Raw genomic sequence first — 27,171 nt, 5'->3', positions numbered from 1 at the left:
CTCGCGAACGATCGGGGAGCATGATCGAAATATTCCGTGAGTATAGCATAGTCGGTTACCAACGTAATATCACGGTGCACGATTGTCTCGGATGTTACGCTTCGGCTCTCTGATTTTCGTCCATCGAGCGAAACACTGTGCAGCCGTGCGAACAGCGACGACGATGATCCATCGAGATCACCGAGATCGTACGTATCTTCGCGCGAAAGCCGAGAAACAGCGATCGTATTCTGGAAAAGATCGACGATCAGTCGTGAGAACGATCGACGGTACAATCGTCGAGGTGTCGCAGCGTTCGCGGAGCTATCATCGCTGGGAATCGTTCGCGGTCGCTGCGATCATCGATCGATCTCATTTCTCGCATCGAGTCCTCTGTTGATCTGCCTGGATCGGCGAGAATTCGATCGGTGAGATTTCGTCTTTTCGACGACGACAGCGCGCGTCGAAGAATGATATAGTGTTCTCGGCGACACTGACACTGGCACTGCACGCGTCGGCGAAAAAAAAAAAAAATATCGTGGGCCAGGGCTGGCGGTCGGAATAAATTGTCGAAAATAGAATGGAAAAAAAAAAAGAAGAAAAGAGAAGAATCGTTTAGAGCAGCGCAATTGAATCGTGGGCTGGACCGTCGCACACCAAGCCAATGAGTCACACTGACAATGGGAAGAGAGAACCACCGTGCGGACCTCAGATGGGAGGGCCTGGCCTGGTCCAATTTACGGACTCATTAGCCTCGCTCCGACGGTTGTCGACGTCGACGTCGACGTCGACGTCGACGTCGCAGCGCCGCACAGTGGGCAATTTGGACGAAATCGGATTCAAAATCAAAGAACTTTCGATAGAAATGAGGTAGAGCGATGAAATTTTGTTTAAATGAAAGCTGAAACTTTGTAGAATATGGAAAAAATAGAGAGATTATGGTACGAACGTTTTTTAACCTTGAGAAAATTCGTTAAACTTGCACAATTTCAAGAAAATTATGGTTTTTCCAATACCACGCGCGGAAAAAATTTTTTTTTAACATGCTATACATCATTTCCCATAGATTTTTTCACGCTGACTTCAAATCTGGTCTCAAAATTTGTCTACGACCTCAGGATTTTGCAAAAAATAGATTTTTGTGACAAAAACTAACGAAGTCATTTTTTCGTTGAAATGATTGGATGGTAATAATCTCTCTATTTTTCCCATATTCTACAAAGATGCAGCTTTCATTAAAAAAAATTTCATCGCTCTACCTCATTCCTATCGAAAGTTCCTTGATTTTGAATCCGATTTGGTTCTCCCCAGCGACATCGGCGCGACACGCGTCCATTTGCGATTCCGGACACCTATCGCTGCGACGACAATCTGCGATCGTTCTCCTTTTTATCGAAACAATTTTTCAAAATATTCCCCTCTTTCGCGAATTTTCACCGTACTTTCCAGGCAGATTTTTCTGTCGCGTTTCACGGTACTTGTTTCTTTACAGTTCCTTCAGATTTCGATCGTTTAAGAACTAATATCAGTATCTTACTAATATCAGAATCGTACTAATTTCAGCATAGGTCTTTGCTTCGTTATGCACAGCTTCACAATTAATTTTCTATCATTTTCAGGAATTTCAGATGTTTTGGGACACATGCTCAATAGAATATTTCACCATGAATGCTCGACTACGACTGACGCACGTAGAATAACTACCAACAGTGTATGTTTATATTCAGAGCCTGAAAAACTTTGTTCTCATTCATTCTTGGAACTCATTTCTGTGCGTTCAGATACTTTTGGGGCATCGGCAAAGTTTATGCTTGTAAGAAGTAATTCATAACTATTGTATACACATTTCGATTCACTTGAAACTTGACCTGTATAATCTAGAGAGTCATACCAATGTACAATGTTAATAATATTTCTGTAAGTATTGTGTAATATACTTATTATAGTAAATGCAGTGTTTCGTGGTAAGTGTTCAAATACTTTCGTGAGTCACTGTATATGTAGAACCTTTAAGAATAATATTTATATTGAAAAATATTGTATAAATTATAGAAACGAATATAAGAATAAATGAAAAATATAATATTAAATACGTACAACAATAATATCTGAATATAACAATATAAAAATAATTCTTCGCTAATATCGCTATCAACTAAGTTACTTATGGGATTAGACGGAAGTTCTTGTTAAAAGTAGATTTAATACACATTTCGGTATTTGTATTTTTTTGCGGTATCACCCTATTTATGATGGGATCAGAAGTAATTAACAGCATTGCTATTAAGTCGTAATTTGTAGATACACGCGAGTTCTTCGTTGCGAGGCCAATCCTAAACCTTCTTATGTCTTTGTTGAGAGCCTCTTCAGACATCATGCCAATTGGCAATAGGCATGATTTACTTATTTCTACACTATGAAATAATAATTTGTGCACTGTAACGGGCATATAAAACCAAGGGTACGAATTTAGATATAAATCTTTCGTTTCGCGAACAAATTTCTCGAAATTTAGAAAAATTAATGTTGTGACCCGCAGAAAGAGCAGATAAGATATAAAAAAAATCGTTCAAGTTCCTTATTAATGCCTGTTGTTTTCGAAGTTTTTATAAAGTTTTTGACGAAACGTTTAGCCGTGTTACCATAATTTGTGAAGCCACTTTCTCCTGCTTTCCTAGAATGCCCATTCGGTCCACCGTACGGTGTTACAAAGATTTTCGAAAATTGTGACTGGCAGGTTAGCAGATATTTGCAGCAGATTTTTGTCAGAATCCCTTCTACATAGTTTGAACTTAACGCAATAAAAATTTCAAGATGGAATCTTTCGAGACTTTCTAGTTCTGCTCTATTAAAGTCAGCTGACCGGCATAGAAAACTGGTACTTAAAAAATCTCTAAAAACTATTGTACAGGACTTTATTAACGAACTTTGTGAACATTAGCGTAAATATTTACTTATGTTAATATGGAATTTCGTGCCTAGAAGCTTGAAGATCCGTATTTATTGCTTTCACATAATTTTCTTTCGAACAAACATAAACGTACGATTTCTAATGTACCGCGTACGAGTTTTTCTTAAAAATAGGCACGAATTCAGTCATTTCCTATGAAAACTTTTTGACAAATTCGATAGTTGTGAAATAGAACACCGGTTATTTTCACCGTGGTAGGTTCAGTGTTAATGAATCCCTAATGATCGTAAAATTTGATGAGACCGAAGACGGTTTCGAAACTGTCTTGCTTGTCCCACGAGCGGACTGTTGATCGTCATTCGCGAGCACCGTTGTTCCCGCGAGTAACGACGAAGTGTCGTGACCACGTGGTCCGGATTTTCGCCTAATCTAATGGCAGAGCGCGCGAACTCGTTGGCCAGACAAAGAAAGAAGTCTCGAAAGTGGTCTTAACGCGAGGATTTCTAGCGGCGACTGTACGGTAGCCGTACACGGCAATTGGCCACTTCCCTCGGCGAGGGCTCGTAGGAAGCTGCCTTCAAAGTCACCAGTTATCATTGAACAAAATGACCACGTAATTTGATGAATGGCCGTCTTACCCGATGCCGGCACCGGTCTCCGATCGATGACTCTTTCCTCGGACGATCGCCGCGCGAAAATTCGATCGCCCGATCGGCGAAACCGATTTTATCGTTCTCAATTTTTCGTTGAATGACCCACAGCGAACGCCATTTTATTCTTCTCGTCGCAACGTTTCTGATCGTTCTCTGCTCGTTCAATTCATTGTTTGGTCGTAATAAACATTATTTGCGCAATGAGATTTCGTCTTCTGCTGTCGATTTTGTTAACTTTTAACTGATGACCAGACGGATTTTATGCATTCATAGCAAAATTGGGCGAGTGTAATTACAAACGTTGGGAAGATTAAAAACATTCAACAATATCAACACGTTTCTTACTATTTAATAAAAACAGTGATAAGAGAAATACATTTCTCCGCGGTTCTTACGTCTTGCAGTTAATGCAAACAATTTTTATTTTGCACGAATATGACTGCGGATATTTATGCAATTTTGAATTTTTGTCGGCAAATTTTCGGAAACAAATGAAATCTAATTTTTAGTGGCAGTAGCGTTTGTAGATCTGGAATAAATAAAAATCTGGGGAATTTTATATTATAACGTTTTTTGAACATTTTCAGAAGCCATAAATGCGTAAAGATCCGCAGTCTAGTTATGATATTTTCTGGCAAACCTGAGTAATTGTGGCGAGTATGATAAAACAATGTCACTAAAAATTATGTCGACGTTGAATAGAATCCTATTAACTATTGGCAGAGCTATTTTAACTAAACAAAAACAAATGTTTCTTCCGATCTAGAATATTTCCATAATAATTTGTATTCGTAGTAATTAGTTTCCATAATAATTTATTTGTCCCAAAATAACAGTAGCAAGTTAATATTTAATCGGGAATTACTGGCGAATGCAGGCAAAATTGCGAAGCCTTCGATGAAAATGAATATTTCATGACATCCGTCATTTGTTTTGACACATCTTTCAATTTTTAGGTTCACCTAATTATTACGAGTTATAACTATTTTTCTAATTTCATCCGCCGATCGAAATCAATTGTTTTATTTCAGTTGAATATCATCTCATCGTAAAAGTGACATGAAAAAAAAGAGTTTGAAGAACGATGATTCCAACAATTTTAGGCTCATGCATACAAGTTTTAAATGCAGTAGCGAAATTATTGAAAAACCCAGAAACTATCTAAACACTCTAAATAAAAATTAGGAGTAATATTTCTAATTTATTGTTTAATTTAATCTAGTTTTTTCATAATAAATGTTGCGTTAATTAAAAATGGGTAGGCTTGTCTTAAAACAGTGAAAACATTACAACCCTATTAAACATATTAAGACAGAAAAAAAAATTTCTATTTCACTCAAGTTTGTTGCAATTCCGGTAGAAAATTTTTATTTTGCATAAAGATCCTCAGTCTAATTATGATTATGGAACACAGGGAGTACAATTTTAGCAACTTATTAAATACGAACAAATTTACTAATGTACACGATATTTTGAATAACGGTGTGCGCAAAGGCGCCTCGGAGTCGCCATTTCAAAATGCAATTTGCGCGCCCGTTCATTGCCAAAATTTTTCCGCGTAGATTTTTGAACGTCACGTACCTTTTTTTTAGCAAAGAGGTATCCGGTTTTCCGAGAGGTTTTCAACGGGTACGGGTGAACGATTAACAGAGCGGCGGCCGGCAAATTGTTCGTATTTATCGCGGGAACCGCGCCGCTTAATTGCGAACGCGAGAAGCCGTAAATTCGCATGTTTATCCCGAAGAGATAGCCTGATAATGCATCGGAAAGGGTACCGACTTTGTAAATTTACCTAGGTGAATTTCTGCGTCATGCCAGCCACCGATTGTTGAACATTGTGCGTCCGGAGCAGCCTTCGACTTGTTGCAAGTGGAATACCGCGATAAAAAAACATTCGATAACAAATACTTTAATCTTATTCCCATTTACTGCACATCTTGCGCCAATATTGTCAATATTGTTCGCCTCGTATTAACCCTTAGTAAACAAGCACATTCATTAGACTTGCATCGAAGACTTAATTACTGCCGATATTTCACTACAGTTTTCTTTCGATATAAGGCGATGACTCGGGATCGGCTTTCGTCGTGTTTCGGATGAAAGAGAAAAACAGGCGATTTTCTTATTTCGAATTGAAAAGCGTCGTCTTGTATCGGAATAAAATTGCACATATTGACAATATTCGTTAGATTTGCATCGAAGTCTTGATTACCGGGAAGAAGAGACGATAATAATTGCAATAATGCAATTAATCCTTCTTCGAGTTCTAGGCCTGTGCCGGAGTCATTTCTGACCCGCGCCAATATTTCACTATAGTTTTCTTTCGATATAAGGCGACGGCTCGGGACCGGCTTTCGTCGTATTTCGGATGAAGAGGAAAAAGAGGGGATAGCGATTTTCTTATTTCCAAATGAAAACCGTCGTCTTATATCGCAATAAAATTTGAAGAAAAAGTGAAATGAAAAGCGTCGTCTTATATCGGAATAAAATTGCACATATTGACAATATTCGTTAGATTTGCATCGAAGTCTTAATTACCGGGAAGAAGAGACGATAATAATTGTAATAATGCAATTAATCCTTCTTCGAGTTCTAGGCCTGTGCCGGAGTCATTTCTGACCCGCGCCAATATTTCACTATAGTTTTCTTTCGATATAAGGCGACGGCTCGGGACCGGCTTTCGTCGTATTTCGGATGAAGAGGAAAAAAAGGGGATAGCGATTTCCTTATTTCGAAATGAAAAGCGTCGTCTTATATCGGAATAAAATTTGAAGAAAAAGCGAAATGAAAAGCGTCGTCTTATATCGGAGTAAAATTTTATTGTGGACAATTGTCCACATTGACGGTCGCTCGACCTTATCCCCACCACTACGGGTCACGAATGACTCCGGCATAGCGTACGGAGGATTAATAATTGAACTATTTATTTCAAACTTTGGGTATTGGATACATGAATCTAGATGACGTCATTATATTGATATTTATTCTCAAAGGGCTCATATAACAATTATATTTTAAGTTGAATCTTGTGGTGATTCGGTCGAGATAAATTTTTTCGAAATAAAAATCATCAATATTAGAAATAGAAAACATCAACCGCTACTAATATACAGGGTGGTCCACGTGGAAGGTGTTAAATAAATATCGGCAGTGTCAGCCACTGGAAATGGTTAGACCGTTTAGAAAGCAGCAAATAAATAATTCTCTAATAAGGTATTGTATAATCGATATTCTGGGATTGCTGTTCCCGAGGATTTCCAGAACTGTTTACGTGCAATGCAAATTTATAAAGCCGTCATTCTCCACCGCGCCTTTCACTTAGCATATTAACGTGTCACATGATTACGATTTTTTCCTCATTATAATCGCAGCGCGTGACCACCGATGGAAACGAGGGAACGCGTTTGCGAAGCTCTTGGAATGTACAGCTGCCAAGAAATTTGCTGAACAAAATGATTTGTTTTTTTTTTTTTGCGAATTCGAGATAACGAAAGTTTCGTATAATGATGCAAATTACCTGGAGATATTTTTTCAAATGTTTCTCGTGAACGACGACTGATTGGAAGGAAAAAGCAGCTTTCGGGACACTGGGCACAACCATAGTACTTTTGAGAGAAAATAAACCAAGCAAGTATGCTTATAAACGACTAATAAAGAAGTTCAATGCGTCAGAGCAAGGTCTGACGCCTTGTCTTCATTGAAGCTCGGACAATACAAGGAAGATGCATTTAATATCTGTGATGTTATCCAAACTCATTGGAGATCCCATTTCGCAGACGCAATACTCCGGGAATTATTTTCGTCCGAGAAAATGTCTACGTTCACTTGCTATTAATAAACATTGTCATTTTTATGAAAATATGCATTTTCATTCGATTTTTATGACCACTCTGTATACCGGACAATTCCTGTCCACTGTTTCGGCGATGCTCAGCGAAAGCAGGCTTTCAACTTTCTATCTTTCAATTTTTTTAACAATTTTTACAGATTGTTAATCTTACACGTTCAGGTTTCTTGTTTACACCGCGTACCAAATGCAGTATCTTTGCCGATATTAATAAATAGTTGAGACGAAATTATTTTTCTGGTCAAATTGGGAGTGTCGATGTTACATGCATAATTGCCGTAATATTACGACAATCGATCCCCCCAAAAAATCGTATTGAGTACTATTTAAAATTTATTTTTATTAATGTTCCATCCAACATGGAGCGTCTGGTTAAGTTAAAACAAAACAATGAAAATGAATTCACCAATCAATGGCAATTAAAAATTCATTGCAGTGCAAGGACTGACGTAAAAATACGTTACAGCTAAATTGAACTTAAACATTCACAACAATATACAATTGAACAAATGACTGGTCAGTTAAAGTTCTTAACAACGAATTCAAACATTGCACTGAGAATTAACGACGTAATAATACGTCTTTTTGATTAAAAATTATTTTCATGCATTCTCCATCAAATCTGCCTTTGGTGACATTCACAAAAATAATAGAAATAAAATCACCGTTCAATTGCCACTAAAATTACGTTAGACTGCGATCAAAAGAATCGACGTAATGATACGTCACACCTAAATTGAACTTAATCATCCACATCAATATACAATTGAACAAATGACTGATCAGTTAAAATTCATAACAACGAATTCAAACATTGCGCTGAGAATTAACGCCGTAATAATACGTCTTTTTGATTAAAAATTATTTTCATGCATTCTCCATCAAATCTGCCTTTGGTTATACTTACAAAAATAATAGAAATAAAATCACCGTTCAATTGCCACTAAAATTACGTTAGACTGCGATCAAAATGATCGACGTAATGATACGTCACAGCTAAATTTAACTCGAACAGTATTTAACTCACATCGATACACAATTGATCTAAAACAATCATCCAGTTAGAATTCTGAAATGCGACATTAAATACCGTACGGAAAACCAGCGACGTAATATTACGTCGCCATCAAAAGGTTCGTGAATCGGCACGCTAAGAATCCGTGCGATCACTGTAAAGAAGCTCGCGCGACGGGGCAATTAAAAGTCCAGTGTAATTACGGCCGATGAATATTGAACGCGGCGGAAGACTAATTCGCAACACGCTGACGAGAATTGTCTCTCGCGTAAATTCCTTCCGGGAACGGGTCAACCGCATAATTGGCCGACTGCCCCTAAATCGGCCATTTTGATCCTCGGGAACAAACGCGGCCCATTAGTATAACACAGTGTAACGCTGCTCCGACGGCACTCGGCGAAATTATCTTCCTTTGCATAATTCCCTGTCGGCTTTGTTCCTGCACGAACTACTTGCACGTCGTGTTCCTTCGTTTTCCAGTTTCGTTACTTTTTTTTTTTTTAGACAAACCCGAGAAGAATTCGCCATTGCACGGATACATTGTCTTCCGTGGTTGAAACAGTCGATTCTTTCGGCAATGATTGAGTTAATGATGCTTATTATGTCGATGCTCTGACACCGACGGTAGCGAAGAGGAACTTCCTTTGTCTTCGCATCTTTTTTGTGTTGGTGGCAATTGTGATGTACAAAAAGACGCTGTTAGAGATAAACGCCTTTATCGAGGCTACATTTTCATGCAGATTTAAGTGGGGACAATTAGATAGTGTGTTTAATGGTTTTTACTCTGGGATTTGCAAGATTTGTTCTTCCACGTTGGCAAAAGACCTAAGTCAAACTGTAATAGAAAAGAATTTTCAGTGGTTTGAAACAAATAAGAAATTTGGAGGAAGCCTAAAATTGGAAGAAACAATTTTAAAAATTATTCACAGGCAAATTTTGGGTGGTTGATTTTTCACGTAAAAATAGAAAAGAATTTTCAGTTGTTCATTATTGATGCGAAACAAATGAGGAATTTAACAGAAGCATCAAGCTGGAAGAAACAATTTTATAAATTGTTCATAACCAAACTTTGGATAGTTGATTTTTCCTGTGAGGTAAATAGAAATTTAATAGAAAAGAATTTTCAGTGGTTGATTATTGCTGTGACACAAATAAGAAATTTAGCGGAAGCCTACAATTAGAAGAAACAATTTTAAAAATTATTCACAGGCAAATTTTGGGTGGTTGATTTTTCACGTAAAAATAGAAAAGAATTTTCAGTTGTTCATTATTGATGCGAAACAAATGAGGAATTTAACAGAAGCATCAAGCTGGAAGAAACAATTTTATAAATTGTTCATAACCAAACTTTGGATAGTTGATTTTTCCTGTGAGGTAAATAGAAATTTAATAGAAAAGAATTTTCAGTGGTTGATTATTGCTGTGACACAAATAAGAAATTTAGCGGAAGCCTAAAATTAGAAGAAACAATTTTAAAAATTACTCACAGGCAAATTTTGGATTGTTGATCTTTCGTGTGAAGTAAATAGAAATTTAATAGAAAAGAATTTTCAGTTGTTCATTATCGATGCGAAACAAATAGGGAATTTAACAGAAGCATCAAGCTGGAAGGAACAATTTTATAAATTGTTCATAGCCGAGTTTTAGATATTTGATTTTTTTATGTGAACAAAAATTCAATAGAAGCATAAAGCTAGAGGAAACAATTTATAAAATGATCCGCAGCGAACCGAGCAAAAGTTGTCGATTGAAATAAATGTAAGGGAGCGTTTGGAAGGTACGATCAAGAGGATCGAGACGGTAGATCCCGCCTAGATCCAAGACAGGTCAATGTATACTCTAGAAGATCGCCGAGTAGCTACCGCCACGGATGTCCCATGGGTTCACGACCCCATGACAGTATATTAGAGCACTGAATTAGTTAATGCCAGTCACATGGCCGGCCAGCGACGAATTACCACTCTCTCTCTCTCTCTTTCTCTCTCTCTCTCTCTCTCTCTCTGTCCTCTCCCCCCCCCCCTCTCTCATGATGATGCGTCAACAGTGCATACGATTGCATTTTGGACAAGATCGTTTTGTCCAATCATTGGCCCTTCCTTCCTGTTTAGCTCTCCCTTGTCCGTGATTGTTTACCGTCTCTGATTCCAACGTCGCTTTGCCTGATTGCCGTTGACACTCAAGGTTGCCGCTGTACGACTAGCCTGATCTAATTCACAGGATCTAATTCACCGTCCCTCGCGAAAAGTATTCGGACGGATGGCCAACATCCATCGTTACAACCATATTTCACTTTGACCGAAAAAATTAGGCGACATCAAGGCAATTCATTTAATAAGAGAAGAGACAAGTTAAGATTTATTATGGTAATCACTCTCTCGATTCTCTCGCATTTTACAAGCGACTTTGGCACACTCGACCTATCAAAAATGAACTTTTAACTCTAGACTAAACAAGATTTATCATAGTCATTCCTAGACTGTTCTTTATGCGGATCTATTTAAAATTATTTCGTAGAGATCAGAATAATTGCCAAAATTTTGTTATTTAATCGGAGATAGCCTCTAGGAAAAATCAAATAAAAATGTGCGAAAATTTCCAAACCTAACATAATATTTTGTAATGTGTGTATGATTTTGTTAGAATGTATTTATGATTTTAAGAAGCACATGCATATATAAATTTAAAAAGTGCATGTATTTATAAAATGAAAATTTCCAAACCTAACATAATATTTTGTAATGTGTGTATGATTTGATTAGAATGTATTTATGATTTTAAGAAGCACATGCATTTATAAATTTAAAAAGTGCATGTATTTATAAAATGAAAATATCCAAACCTAACATAATATTTTGTAATGTGTGTATGATTTGATTAGAATGTATTTATGATTTTAAGAAGCACATGCATTTATAAATTTAAAAAGTGCATGTATTTATAAAATGAAAATATCCAAACCTAACATAATATTTTGTAATGTGTGTATGATTTTATTAGAACGTATTTATGATGTTAAGAAGCACATGCATTTATAATTTTAAAAAGTGCATGTATTCATAAAATGATTTCGATAAAGTACAATTAAAATTTAAATAAAATAGAAAATATACGAAAATTTCAGGTCTCTCTTTGCAACAAACGCTTAAAGATCTAGCAATAAGATTGATCTATTCACCCTGTACAGGTACCAAAACTGTTAATTAATTAATTCATTCGAAAATATTCCACCACTTCCAAGCAGTTTTAAAAAATTCGGAGCGATTGCAGCTTTTTCCGCAAGAAAAATAAGGGACTTCCGTTCCTCGAAGGAACAAGGACTCGAACAGAGCCATAACTCTTCGGCAATAGGGTCTAGGACAGCCAAGTGCGTGCCGCACGCCAGCCAGATCTCGATCCGAAGAGATAGAAGGTAATTAACGATTCCCGGGCACGATTAAAGAGATTAATCAGCGTGCCGACGCGAGATCCGTGTTCTCTCGCGGAGGAGACATCAGTGAGCATGACTCAACCGAGATTTGCGATGACAAGGGAGTCACGATGACTTCTCCTTTTACGATCTTCACATTTTTTATAACCCCTTCCTCTTCTCAAACCGCAACACACATTTTTCTCCTCTTTTCCTTTCAACGGATCATACCTAAAACCATCTGAAGCAACTAAAACAATGATAAAAAATCTTTGTTTCCAATAATATTTTCATGAAACTTTCACCGACATAGTCGTCACATTTTTCTGATTAAAATGAGTCCAAACGTGACACAGTTTGGGTCACATATGCTCGATATATAACCTTCACTATAGTTTTCTTTCGATATAAGGCGACGGCTCGGGACCGGCTTTCGCCCTATTACGAATGAAGAAGAAAAAGAAAGGATAGGGATTTTCTTATTTCAAATCTGATTGTCAAAACGACGGGTTCTAATATTTTTAAGAAATAAATTTGCTAAATAATTTCTCATGTATGCATCCTTAGAATCTTAGTATTTAAAATTTTTAATTATTAAGATTCTAAGGATGCATACATGAGAGACTACTTAGCAAATTTATTTCTTTGCGTATATGTTATTGTAAAAATATTGCTAAAAATGTGGGTAGCACGTTCCTGTTATTTTTATAAAGTGATGCAGAATAGTCATTTCTAGTGCTCCGTAAACCTAATGTCGAAGATGACATTCTTTTCAGACTGTTTTCTAGGCTTGACCCTTTAAACGGACGATTGCAAATGAATCAAAAAAAAAAAAGAAAAACCCCTCGACTCTCGCATTCGCGCGCGTTATCGCCGACAAAAATAAGATAGAAGCAGGCCGAGAAGTCATGCTCCACGATACGGCCAACAAACAAAGCCAGCTGATAGCTGATAACTTTTGAACCCCCTTGCGGCCGCTGTTCGTCGGTGGCCAGCAAAACATTCGTTTCGATGTATTGTTTCCACGTTGAAGAAAAAATTGCCGGTCTTTTGTTCCGCGAAAACTTGGGAAAAAATGCGTTTTACCGTTTTGTCGGTAGAATCTCTCTCTGGTTTGAGTTTCTCTTGCACGGTGTTAGGCTATTTTTCTCGCGTTGCCTCGACACAGAGAAACATTTGGACTTTTCCGTGCCACGTGTGTGGACAACAAAGCACCTAGAAAGTGCAGTTTACTGTCACGTAGCCGGCAACTGACGAAATTTCTATTTCACATTTCTATTCGGAACTTGAACGCGACTCGCATAAACGGGACCGATCTGCGAACGATCGATGGACCGGAATACAAATTCGCAGGTTGACAGATTTTCAAAAATCGATGTCGATCGATTCGCAGAACGTCGATTCCGTAGAACCTAACCTTGTCCAATTGTTCAGTCCTATGTTTTGGAATCAAAGAAAAAATTTAATAGGATAGCATTTTTAATTCAATATTTTCTCTCCTGTTTGTCTCTCGATTTAATAAACTAACGATGAGATTCGTCTGCAATTAAATTTTGGTCTCTATCTTAATAAATTTGACTAAAACCTGGCAGACGAAGTTTACAAAATTTGTGACAATTTTGGCATTGAAGAGCATCAAAAATTTAACAGGACAGTAGTTTCAGTCACTGAAATAAAAATTATTTCATAATTTCAAATTTTTTAATTGATAAAATTTACTTTTCAATCCCATCTTTATTAAATTCTAAAATGTAATTTTAAAAAATATACATTTAATGTAACTCATTATATCTTAAATAAACTAAATTTTGATTTGAATTTATATTATAGTATAATATATATATATTGTATTAATATTATACAATATTATTATATATATTATATATATAATTTTTTTTAAATAAAATTGTTACAAATTTTTTAAACAACAAAACATAAATTTTAGAATTAAGTTTAGCTTGATAAACAGGTTGCTCTAATAAGTATATAAGGCTCGATTTAATAAACTAACAATGAGATTCGTTTGCAATTAAATATGGTCTTTATCTTAAATTTTTTAAAGTTTGTTTGCCAGGCTTTAGTCAAATTTATTAAGATAGAGAAATGCAATGATGCATTTCAAAGGCAATGATGACAATTTTGGCATTGAAGAGCATTAAAAATTGAATAGGACAGCATTTAATTCAATCTTTTCTATCCCATTTTTCTCTCGGTGTAATAAACCGAAACTAGTTTGCAATTTAATTTGATCTCTTTTTTAATAAATTTGGCTACCAATGTCGTCAAATTTCTTTCTTGAGATCAAATAAAATTGGACAGAATTTAATTAAGTCTTACTTGTCCTGTCCGTCTCTCGATTTAATAGACAGAGATTTGTAATTAAATTTGATTCGCAAGCTGTCAGACGATTTCCGAAAAATCGATGACAGTGTCAATTTCTAGGAGCACAGCGTGGAGTTGGGAAAAAGAGAATTTCTCAGCACGCAGACCGCATATTAAGCAGTGATGTAACCGTACGGTTTTTTAATACGTGGTAATCGGACCAACAAGGACTCGGCGAACGTTATCGCCGCCAAATCAATTACCCCGAGGCTCGTGCGTTCTATTTTCCAGCGAATCGCGAACGATAAGACGGTGTCGGAGAGACACGGAGTCTGCGAGTCTCGGTGATAACCCTGTTTACAGCCTCTCGAGACGAGAAAACACGGGCGGAATCGCTCGCTGGACGATCACCTCCGATATTTGCCAAGTTTCTGCGTGAAAAAATAATACTGCGTCGGAGAAGCGTCACCGAAATCCGTCCTCCAAATTCCATCTACCAGCCCACATAAATAATCTCATCGTTTTTAAAACCATTCATTTTTCAAAGAATTATTTTCCATTTAAATAGAATTTTCCTTCGTCGTTCGATTCCCATCTTTTGTTCTCTCGAGAGATATTAAATCTTAGCACTCGAATGGAGACTGTAAGGCGCCACTAAAAATTGCTGCACCATTATTCAAAATATTTTTTACATTATTATATTTGTTTGTATTTGTTAAATTACTAAACACTTCAGTACATTTTCATATGTATAACACGAAAAAATATATATATAGAAGGGAAATATTCTAGGTCGGACGAAATGTTTCGTTTTGGAGTTTTCGAGTGCAAAGGGTTAATTCTTTTTTGCAGACATTCTGACAGAAAATGTTTATCTCGAGGAACGACTATTTTTAAGAATTGATTTTGTGTTCCATAAAAATGTCAGTCCTTTTTTGACTTATTTGTGAAATATGAACACTTTGACAAAATTATTACGTCAGAACAATATTTCAAAACAGGACTATTTTAGAAAATTAATTTTCCGTTCAAAAAGAATGTCATTCGTAATTAACACTGAACCTACCACGGTCAAAATGACCGGTTTAATGATTCCCAATGATTGAAACTACAAAAATTCATTTACGAAAAATAGTGGAATTTCCTTGTCCAAGCATTTATTATATTGAAAATTACGGACAATTTCGATATGGTTGCCATTTTTCAATATTTACCAGGTAATGTTACTGCTCGGTAGGTTTAGTGTTAAACCTTCATCTTCCTTTTGTTCATGCATGAAAAATAAATTCTTCGTCAGAACAATTCCGAGAAATTCTATGAAATTATTCACGTATTTAATATTCAACATTCAAATCATGTTTCATGACAACGTAGTGCACAAAATATTATATAACAGAATAATAATGCCGATCAAAATCTTGAGAAGATCAGACTGGAGCTACCATCACATACCATAATCAATCGACCAATCAGCTGGTCCAAACGCGTGCAAATAACAATAGAAAATCAGCAAAGATCATTAACGAAAAACCACGGAGTCGAATTTCCATGGATCGCGTCCTCGATCCCTGATCCACGTGTCCGTCAGATACGATTTCCCCGTAGAAATCGTCTTATGGACCGGATCGACGCGATCCTCAGGATCTATCGATCTCGTCTCCGGTGTCCCGGTTATGCAAATCCCTGGTAAGTCGCGCGCCTCGTTTCCGCGCCGATAATCACGGGCGTCGATCAATAATGATCGAGATCCAGCGAGCAAGTCCAAGGCCTTTGTCATCATCCTCGGCAGTCATCATCGAGCGACGATCAGACCGCAACGTGCTCGCTCGCGCACGAGAAGTTATGTCATCGCGAGCATCGTTTCCATTAAATCAGCGAAACGAGCACGCGAACCTCTGTAAACACCGCGCGGAAAGTAAACGTGCTATTAGCGGATTCACGGATCCATGGGATCCGAGCTGCGATCGCCGGTAATTCGATCGAAGATAGACGACGCGCTCTATGAAAATAGGCGACGCGATTAGGCGCGTGTTTGCTCAACCGTTGATTCGATGGCTGCGAGAGCAAGCGAGTCTGATTAATTAATTGACTGCGAAACTTTGCGGAACTTCGGAATTGCAGTTGAGACTGATGAGTCCAGATTTATTATAGTGATTTCTGATATAGATTTTTAAAAGCTTGTCAAATGTACTTGTTTGGTAAAATTGATGTATTTGTGATTTTTATACAGTACATTTAATTCTGTTCTTATTAATGTATTTACTAAATGTACGTATTCGTGATTTTTTAAATATACATACATTTGTGGTTCTGATAAAATATATGTAAAGTTAAATTGTAATAAAATATAGCACAGAGTGCTTAACTGGGAATGTGTATGACTTTGTGGGATATAAAAATCTGCAAATCCCTTTGAAACATAAATTTTTATAAAATATACGGTTTCATATTCTGTATACAATATTGCCATTTGCATCTAACAATTTAAATTTTTGTATCTCTTCCATTCATACATTTCTTAAATTTCATTCAGCTTTCCATAAGTTTCCTGCTGTGCATCTTGCTTGTACATAAAAATGTAACCAGTATCAAAAACTTTGTATATTATAATGAATATAGATATATATAAAAATGTATATAACATGTGATGTATTAGAAGATCTATTAAAATATTTAAAACCGTTCGTTCAATAGACACACATTCATGCTTCAAGCTCGAATCGAATTATTAAAATTACTTGTTGCACATATTTGATATTATGCATACATAAAACGCTCGTCACTATCGTTGCTTAACCCTTAATCACTGTTTGCAATTAGATTGCGGAGCTTTATGCATGTGTAAATAAATTTATGCGCGTCAAGGTTCTTAAAAATTGCTGAATACAATATTCAACACCACTAAATAGATTTTTCTTTCATTCCTAATTTACTGGAATCATTAGACACCAGAGTTCAAACATTCAACTATTAAAATATAAATTCGCATAAACTTCCACAATCCAGTGGCAAAATTCGCCGCTCACTCAACTAGTATAAACAATCTCGGTCTTTGTTAAAATTTCAGTAGTATCAAAAGCTAACGTCGAACCAGCCAGACATGTCGAAGAACAAGTTAAGCGTGTTATGGTTACAGATTTCCCTGGACTAACAATAAGCTGATTACACGTGTACAATGTATCGTTACATAAATCAGATTATGCTCGAAATGCAGTTTGAAAATGCGATGCTGCATTAACGATGCAGACTGTTTTCCTAGTCACCTATATATGTGCACCCGTTTTCCAGTGGTCGTTAAGTGTCGGACATAACTGGCAATGACAATTAAACGTGGCGTCATTCAGAGCTAAAAACCTAAACCATGAAATTCCGCTACTTCAGAAAATCGTTCAAGACTATTCTCGGGAAAATCGATCCGTTCAAACTGCACAAACCTCGTTCAATGTTCACCTAAATAAATATTGTATTCTACGTTCATCAGTAAACTATCTGAGACGTGAGAAATTTGACCTTTTTATCGAGTGATTATTAAATAACTGTTGTACAGTACGACCTCGTTAGATGTTCACCGAAATAAAAATTATGTTCGACATTTATTAGTAAACTATCTGAGACGTGAGAAATTTCAACCCCTTAACCGAGTAATTATTAAACAACTGTTATACGGTACGACCTCGTTCGATGTTCAACTAAATAAATATTGTATTCTACGTTCATCATTAAACTATCTGAAACGTGAGAAATTTCAACCTGATAACCGAGTGATTATTAAATAACTGTTGTACGGTACGACCTCGTTAGATGTTCACCTCAATAAAAATTGTATTTTACGTTCATCAGTAAACTATCGGAGGCGTGAGAAATTTCAACCCCTTAACCGAGTAATTATTAAATAACTGTTGTACGGTACGACCTCGTTCGATGTTCACCTCAATAAAAATTGTATTTTACGTACATCATTAATCTATCCGAGACGTGAGAAATGTCAACCTTTTAACCGAGTGATTATTAAATAACTTTTGTACGGTACGACCTCGTTCGATGTTCACCTCAATAAATATTGTATTCTACGTTCATCATTAAACCATCTGAGACGTGAGAAACGTCAACCTGTTAATCGAGCGATTATTAAATAACTGTTGTACGGTACGACCTCGTTCGATGTTCACCTAATAACTATTGTATTTTACGTTCATCAGTAAACTATCTGAAACGTGAGAAATATCAACTTTTTATCCGAGTGATTATTGAATAACTGTTCGGTACTGTCTGTACGGTAAGACCTCGTTCGATGTTCGCCTCAACAAAAATCGTTCTCCTCAATCCACCTATCCTTAATAAAATTACATAACCGTGTATATTCCCATAATAATCGTCAGTTGTATATTGAACAAGAATACAGCACTCCCTCGTTATTTGACACTTCACAGTCCCACTCAATTGACAGATAACGAGGCAACGCTGACTAGATCAGAAATATCCCTAGAATGAGGTATCTAGAATTTCCTCTGTCTTATTGTTAGTCCTTTAAGTAACGTTAAGTTCAGAATCTCATGAAATGACTATACTAAAAGCTATCAGCATCTGTCTTTTCTTTCAAAGTGACACAATGTTCCCGATAATATTCCCCGCCTAATCACCTCAATCTTAATTGACCTTCGCAGAGGAGACTTTCATAGGTTGAACGCCCAGCTCCTTGGCAAACAGCTCGGCATCCTTCAGCTGATTAGGATGATAAGCAATGCCCCCAGACTTGTCAACGCGTTCCTTAGCCTGTCTTTCAGGGTCTCCAGCGACTAAAACAGGCTGATCCCCAGCCTTAGGCATGCCTCTCAGCTGCTTCAGCAAGGTGGACAGCCTGTCCTTGGACCCAGGGCCGAAAGCTTCAGGATTGATGGCCATGAAGCACTGTCCAAGGTCAGCGACCCTCTCTTTGCCCTTCCACTGTCTTATGTTAGGTCCGAAGTGGCTCCCAGAGAGGATTCCGCAGAGGAGCTCGACCATCAGACCTAGCCCATAACCTTTGTAGCCTGAAGTCTTCTCTTCTCCGCCTAGGGGCATCAGTATGCCCGTGCTGCAGGCGTCTTCGGCATTGCTGGTCACCTTCCCGTCGCTGCCCAGAGCCCAGCCAAGCGGAATGGACTCCTTTTTCGTCACCGCCAACTCCATCTTCCCCAAGGCCACCGCTGTGGTCGCCATGTCCAACAGAAAATCGTCGCCGTCCGAAGCAGTCATCCCCATAGACAAAGGATTGGTGCCCAATCCTTTACCCACGCTTCGCGTAGGTGCCATCATAGGGCTGGTGTTGGTGCAACTGAACCCTATCAAACCCTGATCCATCGCCAGTCGAGTGTAGTACCCGCAGATGCCATAGTGATTCGAGCCGCGGGTCGTCACCATCCCGATCCCAAACTTCTTCGCCTTCTCGATCGCCAACTCCATGCAGAACTTGCCCACCACGTGGCCAAGGCCGTTGTTGCCGTTGACTAGAGCCACCGCCTGCAAGAAGGACCGTGGAGCTTCACCCGAGTGAAGTTTAGGGGCTAGGAAGTTAGGCTTGCTCGGTGTCGTTTGAGAGAAAGTAGTCCCGGACGGTTGGGGTCAACGCTTTTGGAGATCTCTGGAAGCTCTGGTGAACCGGCGCGAATCTCTTCGAATTTGCCTTTTAGGGGGTTAACAAATTAGGGGAGATCCACATTCTTTTGGACTAGTTTTCTTTAAATTTGGTATAAATACTTTTATTCGTGATCTGGCAAGTTTGCTATGTAGGGAGTGTTTTAGCTTTATATGTCTCTTTAAGCTAGTTAGCAATTTAGGGGATCCACGTTCTTTTGAACTAGTTTTTTTTTTTAAATTTGACTACTCTTATTCGTGATCTGGCAAGTTAGCTATTTAGGGGGTCTTTTAGCTTTATATGTCTCTTTTAACTAGTTAGCAATTTAGGGGATCCACGTTCTTTTGAACTAGTTTTTTTTTTAAATTTGACTACTCTTGTTCGTGATCTGGCAAGTTAGCTATTTAGGGGGTGTTTTAGCTTTATATGTCTCTTTAAGCTAGTTAGCAAATTAGGAGATCCACGTTCTTTTGAACTAGTTTTTTTTTTTAATTTGACTACTCTTATTCGTGATCTGGCAAGTTAGCTATTTAGGGGATGTTTAGCTTTATATGTATCTTTTAACTAGTTAGCAAATTAGGGGATCCACGTTCTTTTGAACTAGTTTCCTTTAAATTTGATTACTCTTATTCGTGATCTGGCAAGTTAGCTATTTAGGGGGTGTTTTAGCTTTATATGTCTCTTTTAGCTAGTTAGCAAATTAGGGGATCCACGTTCTTTTGAACTAGTTTTTTTTTTAATTTGACTACTCTTATTCGTGATCTGGCCAGTTACCTATTTAGGGGATGTTTTAGCTTTATATGTCTCTTTCAACTAGTTAGCAATTTAGGGGGTTTATACTTTGCTGAACCAGTGTCAGTCTTTTCGAATGCTTCTATTTATCATCTAGCAATTTAGCAATGTAGGGGATGCTCCAGTTAGCTAGCTTTTACTCTGACAGGTCTCTCAGCAAGTTAGCAATTTAGAGGATCGAGCGGACCACTGCCATTTTCTTGGAACTAGATTAGTTTGACTTGCCATCCAGCAATTTAGCAATTCAGGGGTTGTTGCAGCCAACTAGCGCGATTTTCCTGGAACTCGATTACTTTCACTCGTTCCCTAACATGTCAGCAATTTAGAGGACACATGTTACAACAGTTCTACTAGTACGATTTTCCTAGTACCCATGACTTTTATTTATTGTCCAGCAACTTGAACATTTAGAAAATTTACAATCTTCAATGGTATTTGGACTCGATTGTCGAAAGGGCACGCGCAAGTTCCCAGAGCTCTCGGTATCAATACGTTAAGTAACGCGACTGATAAGGATCCACGCGTTCGATCCGTTTCGAAACCCATGCGAATATTATCTCCGTTGTTTTTCAGTCGTCGAATTCCAGGGAGAATCGTTAATGTTCAAAACGATCGGTAAAACGCCTCCTCTTTTAAACGGTCCCGGTTTTGACACGCGGGAAATACAAATTGTTCAAACGACAACCGCGAGCAAACCGGTACAAGCCGGATCTCCAAGCGGCGATTTTACTGTTACGAGCGTTTCCAACGACGACGAGGTTGGACGCTGAGTAGCAGTGACGCGCAACGACGCCGATTCGTCGACGTCCGAAGCTATTAGCCCCGGGAATGACTAATTAATGCCAGATTAGTGCCGACGGACAGGCGGAGCAGCTCCGTCCGATCTACCAGCGCCGATTTTTATCGATCACGGCTAGACTGCGGGTCTTTATGCAAAATAGAAATTGTATCCATCGATCGCAGGACACGGTGATCGAATGAGAGTTTGTCTCTCTCTTTTGTAATTTCATCACGGCGTAAACAATATTATTAATACTATCAAGTTCTTTTCGTCTCTACACTGTTTCAGATTACACCCAGTTATGCCATAATCCATAAAATCCGCAGTCCAATCGTGGGACTTCTGGCGCTGTCTCCTTGAGGAAAGTGGTATGAACGTCGCTTTAAAAAGAATTTTTCCGTTTCCTTATTTCCTCAAATTATTTTCTTAAAAATATCGTATCGAATTCTTAAATAATTCGTGACTGATGAATAAATTCACACACCTAAGTGGTAATTTTCTGACAAAAATCGAAATTCCAATAATTCCAGCGGTGCTTCGAATCTTAACTAGACTGAATTGAGTAAATTGCCATAATCGAGTGAACAGAGACTGCATTCCTCGGATAGCGATGGTAGTTTTAAGTGCTCGGAAACGACGAGTTTTCTAGCCAGGATTGAGATGTCCCCACATGTTCTCTGCGCGGATCCTGATAGTTTGATTAGGTTCTCGTTGGAATACTAAACATTCGAAGGCACTCCCCCAAAGAAGACTACTGAACTTATGCACCTTGTCCTTGTATCGCAGGTCAAAGAACATGATCCGCGGTGCTCGATTAATCGGAACAATCGGAACGCGTCACTCTTTTCACCATTCAGCTTGATACTACCATTGTATAGCAAAGGCAGCTGTTAACGTTAGTTCCAGGCCAGCGTCAGAACATTCCAAACAAACTCATTCCTTCTGGGACAAGTATAGCGGCTCTATCGAACGGTACAGGGCTCTTGACTCTGCATTCGCGAACCTTAATTAACGAGTGAACCTTGATGATCTACGTGGCTTTCAGCAAATAGAGAACGCTACCAGAGTACACAGGTTTGATGACAAATTTTTGTAGCCACGGAAACTAGCTCACGGAAGATTAGAACTGGATAAAAGTCCAAATTTGGAACAATGAAACCTGCACTACATTTACCTGGACTAGGCTTCAGGGACCATAAATGTTATAAACAAAAAGAAAAAAGTTCATGGAATGACAAGTGTTTCATCGAATACCGATCGTATTGGTTACAAATAAGGATTATAAGTAACCGAAAATTTTTTCTCTTGTTGGTAGAAATTCATTTCGATCAATTATAACAGTTATCAATGAGAGAAATTTATTTCGATCGCTAATAACAGTTATCGATGATCGAATTTCTTTTCACTTGTTCATAATAATTGATAACTGTTATGAGCGATCGAAATGAACTTCTCTCATTGATAACTGTTATGAGTGTTCGAAATGAACTTCTCTCATTGATAATTGTTATGAGCGATCGAAATGAATTCCTCTCATTTATAACTGTTATGAGTGTTCGAAATGATCTTCTCTCATTGATAACTGTTATGAGTGTTCGAAATGATCTTCTCTCATTGATAACTGTTATGAGCGATCCAAATGAATTGATCTCATTGATAACTGTTATGAGCGATCGAAATAAATTTCTCTCATTTATAACTGTTATGAGTAATCGAAATGGACTTCTCTCATTGATAACTGTTATGAGTGTTGGAAATGATCTTCTCTCATTGATAACTGTTATGAGCGATCCAAATGAATTGATCTCATTGACAACTGTTATGAGCGATCCAAATAAATTTCTCTCATTTATAACTGTTATGAGTGTTCGAAATGAACTTCTCTCATTGATAACTGTTATGAGCGATCGAAATAATTTTCTCTCATTTATAACTGTTATGAGTGTTCGATATAATCTTCTCTCATTGATAACTGTTATGAGTGTTCGAAATGAACTTCTCTCATTGATAGCTGTTATGAGCGATCGAAATGAATTTCTCTCATCGATAACAGTTATCTAGGAGGATCCAATTTTTGGACACTAATAACTGCTATCTGTAACCAAAAAGTATAAAAGTCGATATTTTTTAATCATTTTGTTCTTCGAATTTTGTCTCTATATTTTGTGTAGATTATCTTAAATTTCAATAACAATCAACATTTTATTAATGATTTTTATCGTAGAAAAATGTAAAGTAACTATTATTTTTGGTCCCTGCTAGGCGTTGTGTCTGAAAAATAGTCCCGTGACTTTTCTAGATCTCAAAATTATTATAATGTCTTTGGAAAATGCTAAAATGACATTCACAAGTTTTGACAATTCAGCTAAGTCCATCAGTACCCGGAAACGAGTCTCTGTCCATTTTGAATTCACAAATACATGGCTATATTAAAATGGAATTTACCCCAATTTGTATCTCAAAAAATACCAAAACCTTCTGACAAATAACCCCTTTAAAATACCACAAAAAAATAATCCTCAAAAAAATTCAAAAACCCCAAGAGGACAGCGAAGATCAACACATTCCCGAATCTCACCTTCAGCGTCCATCATCGTCGTAAATCGCGAACAAAACGAGATCATCGAAGATCGTCGCTAGTACCTGAAAATCGTTGACGATCTCCGGCTTCGCGGCAGCGTCGGTGATCTTGCTCTCTAGATCATGCACGTAGAGCCTCAGTCGGTTCATCCCGTGGCTGAAATGACCGCAATAGTCAGCGGTCATCAGATGATGACCAACGACCTGGCCATCCTCCTTCGTAGTCCCGACTTTGCACAAGCAGTCCTGAATGAACCTGACCACCTCCTCTTTCGGAACCACCTGCTGCGTGGATCCTCCCGAAGCCATTCTCTGGATCGTGATCGAGCCGGACCCGTGGTCGAACGATCTGGTAACGAGCCTGTGCTCGAACGATCTCGTGGCGAACCTCGCCGCGGCCAAAATACTTCTGCCGGATTTGTTCATCGTTTAGCTCTGTTGTGAAACTATTATCAACCGAATCCTGATTAACCTAGTCCCCTATCGATGAACTTTCTCCTGATTCAAATATCGATGATCCGCTGGACCCCGTTCGCTGTGCCGAAGAGTACAGTCGGTCCGATACGAATGATCCAGGGTCGAGTTATCGACGATCTTATCGAAAACTATGACGATGTTTGTTATCGAGAGCGTTAGGCTTACTCGAGAACAAGCTCTTCTAATAAGCTCTCTATTGCTCTTATCTTTTCTTGCGTGACTATACTTGCAGTACAGTTTTAGTTGCGACTGTTCCTGTTGATCATCTACTCGTTAAATTATCGAGTTTCAGATATTTTATCGATTAGTTTCTCAGGTGTTTCATTTTCTAGATTTTCTTTCGTGGATTCTCCACACGGAAATCAATTTTTGAAATTTGTGAAACCTTTTTAGTTTTGTTACTCCGTCACCGGGTTTTATTTCACTAATATTTTGTCGGTTTTTGACAATTTCTGAATTATTCTTAGACAGCTTTGTTGTTTTTAGATTTTTATAAAGTACCTAGCTGGAACCTTTTCTGATTTGTCTATGTACAATTTTTTAATCGTGTTACCTTGATTTTGTTTTATTCTGTATTTCATCCAATATCCAGTTCGGATATTTTACTCGTTTTCCTTAGTTCTTCAATTTTTCTTAAACTCTTTTACAGTGTTTCCATTTTTAACGAATATTCGACTAGATTTTCGTCCCAGTCTTAAATATTGTACTACTATTCTTTGGTACTCAATTTTCTAGATATTTGAATTTGTTCATGTCTTTCTCATCTACATACGTACCTTTACAATTCTTTCTTTTTCTTGACTGTACAATTTTTCAATCTCGTCCTCTTAATTTCTTAAAATATTACGTCTCGCTATCTTTTAAATTATAAATTTTACTTCGGTCCCTCGACGATCGCCGGACCTTTCAAACCGTGTCCCGAGTTAGAATTTCCGTTTTTCCTTCAATTATTCTTGCTGTCTTCCAAAGAAATCGTTATTGTTCCATTTTCTTATTGTTCCGTTTACCTCCTGCTCCCATTTTCAATTTATCCATCGCCTGAACGTCTTCGTTTCCGTACAACGACGTCAAAATCTACGAAGCGTTTGAATTTCCCGCCATGCGAAAAATAGCAGACGCCCGTATCGCAACTGTTGCGTAACTTTCGACAGCGACTGCCGTGCACAAACCTTCTCGGCGATTGGAAACGTGGCTTTAGACAAACGCGAGGCTCGCCTGGATGTACAGTTATTGATCGACGACGTCCTCGAACGACGGAGCCCACGCGATATCGAATGATCTATGGATCACCGGGCGAGACCGTGCGGAGCGTCGAGATCAGCGGAAACACGTTCCGCTATCAGCGAGGAGACTGTCAACCACCTACTGACTGGTTGATAGTGGCTGCACTGGCTGACGTCAAACGGCGGGAAATTTGAATAGTGAAACTGCTGTTCCAGTTTCGTTTCACATAATTCATCATCGAAACACCGCGTTTCGATCGTTCGACGAAGAAAGTTTTGTTCGACGAACGCGTCCATCTTCGGGGGAAGAATTTATTGCAACCAGAAGAATGTTGCTTGGCTAGTCGCACGGGTGTTTTCTCTGCAGGAGGAATTTTTCTGCGATGTTTTATCTCCGAGAATGATTGGGCACGTCGATTGACGTAATTCTGCGGCGAATTTGTAGGTGGGAGATCCCTCCTCCATGCGAAGTTTTTATTAGCGCGTGATTTACTTCTAAGTTGCTTCTGTTTGGCTTTTAGAATTCTGTTGGGACTGGGTCCTAAGATATTAATATTAATGATATAGAAATAATAATAGAAATAAAAGATAATAATATAGAAATGAGTTTTATAGAATTCGATTCAGTCAAAATTCTATCAATTTCGATCTCGATTTACTTCCATTCTATTCAAATACATTCTCATTTAATCTGATAAATCTGTATTCTATTTAACACTAAACCTACCACGGTCAAATGACCGGTTTTATACTTTACAATTATTGAAGATGTTTTTAGCGTTGAATATTGCACACTGTGCGTGAAAATAGTTTCATGGTTATATATTTATAAACAAGTACTTCTAGCGTTGCTGATTGTACTTAGTATCGTTGATTTAGGATTTGCTATAAATAGAAGTACTTACGAAGATATTTTACAATTATTGAAATTATAAAAATTCATTTATGGAAAACAGTGGAATAAATTTCCTTGTCCAAGCATTTATTTTATGGAAAATTACGGACAATCTCAATAAATTCAGGGTTGCCAGTTTTATAAGGCAATATTTACTGTTAATGCTTGTTAGGTTTAGTGTTAAATCGATGTGAAGTGAATTTTATTCTACTAAATCTATAAAAACTTGCCTAGTCAATTTTGTTGAATAATATAAGGTAATAAATTTCTATTCTATTAAATTTTGTTTTTTACTAAATTCTATTTAAATTGAATCTTATTCTACACAATCTATAAATGCTTATCTAATAAATTTGGTTCTTGTCTAATTGAATAGTATTCTATTAAATTTGATTTTCACCAAATTTTGTACTATTCAATCCAGAAATTCTTATTTAATAAATCCTGTTCAGTTGTTCACTCCAATAAAACCGGAAGAGAAATTTTGGAAGAGTTCCGAACTTAATTTATTAGGAGTATTTTTTACTATGTGATTACAGTGTTGCTATTAAAAAAACACACATGTTTAAGCACAGTAGCTCAATTACTGTCACGTCCACTAAATCAAAATGCCATTAGCTCGCAGGAAGATTATAGTATTCTTTTGTAACAGAGAATTGCAAGACGTCCAAGCGTG

At 37.6% G+C, this 27,171-nt stretch overlaps 2 protein-coding genes across 3 annotated transcripts in view; both read right to left on the bottom strand.

Moving 5' to 3' along the window:
• The window catches only part of Clc-a (chloride channel protein 2), an 81,872-nt gene that overhangs the window by 36,527 nt on the left and 18,174 nt on the right, over positions 1–27,171 (bottom strand). The gene's annotated exons all lie outside the window — the stretch shown is intronic.
• LOC143359715 (putative oxidoreductase YjmC) lies at positions 17,892–25,738 on the bottom strand. Of its 2 annotated transcripts, XR_013083155.1 has the most exons (3): positions 23,964–25,738; positions 18,417–19,632; positions 17,892–18,286 (listed from the first exon to the last, which is right to left on the bottom strand). XR_013083155.1 is itself a non-coding variant. In XM_076797859.1 (2 exons), exons 1-2 carry the CDS (start codon positions 24,324–24,326, stop codon positions 18,781–18,783), a joined length of 1,215 nt encoding a protein of 404 aa, XP_076653974.1. In that variant the 5' UTR covers positions 24,327–25,738; the 3' UTR covers positions 17,892–18,780. The 2 variants fall into 2 exon arrangements, 1 of the variants encoding a protein (XP_076653974.1); XM_076797859.1 differs by having other exon boundaries at positions 17,892–19,632.

Source organism: Halictus rubicundus, chromosome 1 (genome assembly GCF_050948215.1).
Source record: "Halictus rubicundus isolate RS-2024b chromosome 1, iyHalRubi1_principal, whole genome shotgun sequence".
Lineage (NCBI taxonomy): Eukaryota > Metazoa > Arthropoda > Insecta > Hymenoptera > Halictidae > Halictus > Halictus rubicundus.
Note: the sequence above shows the minus strand (reverse complement) of the source record. Positions and strands in the feature narration are given on the sequence as shown.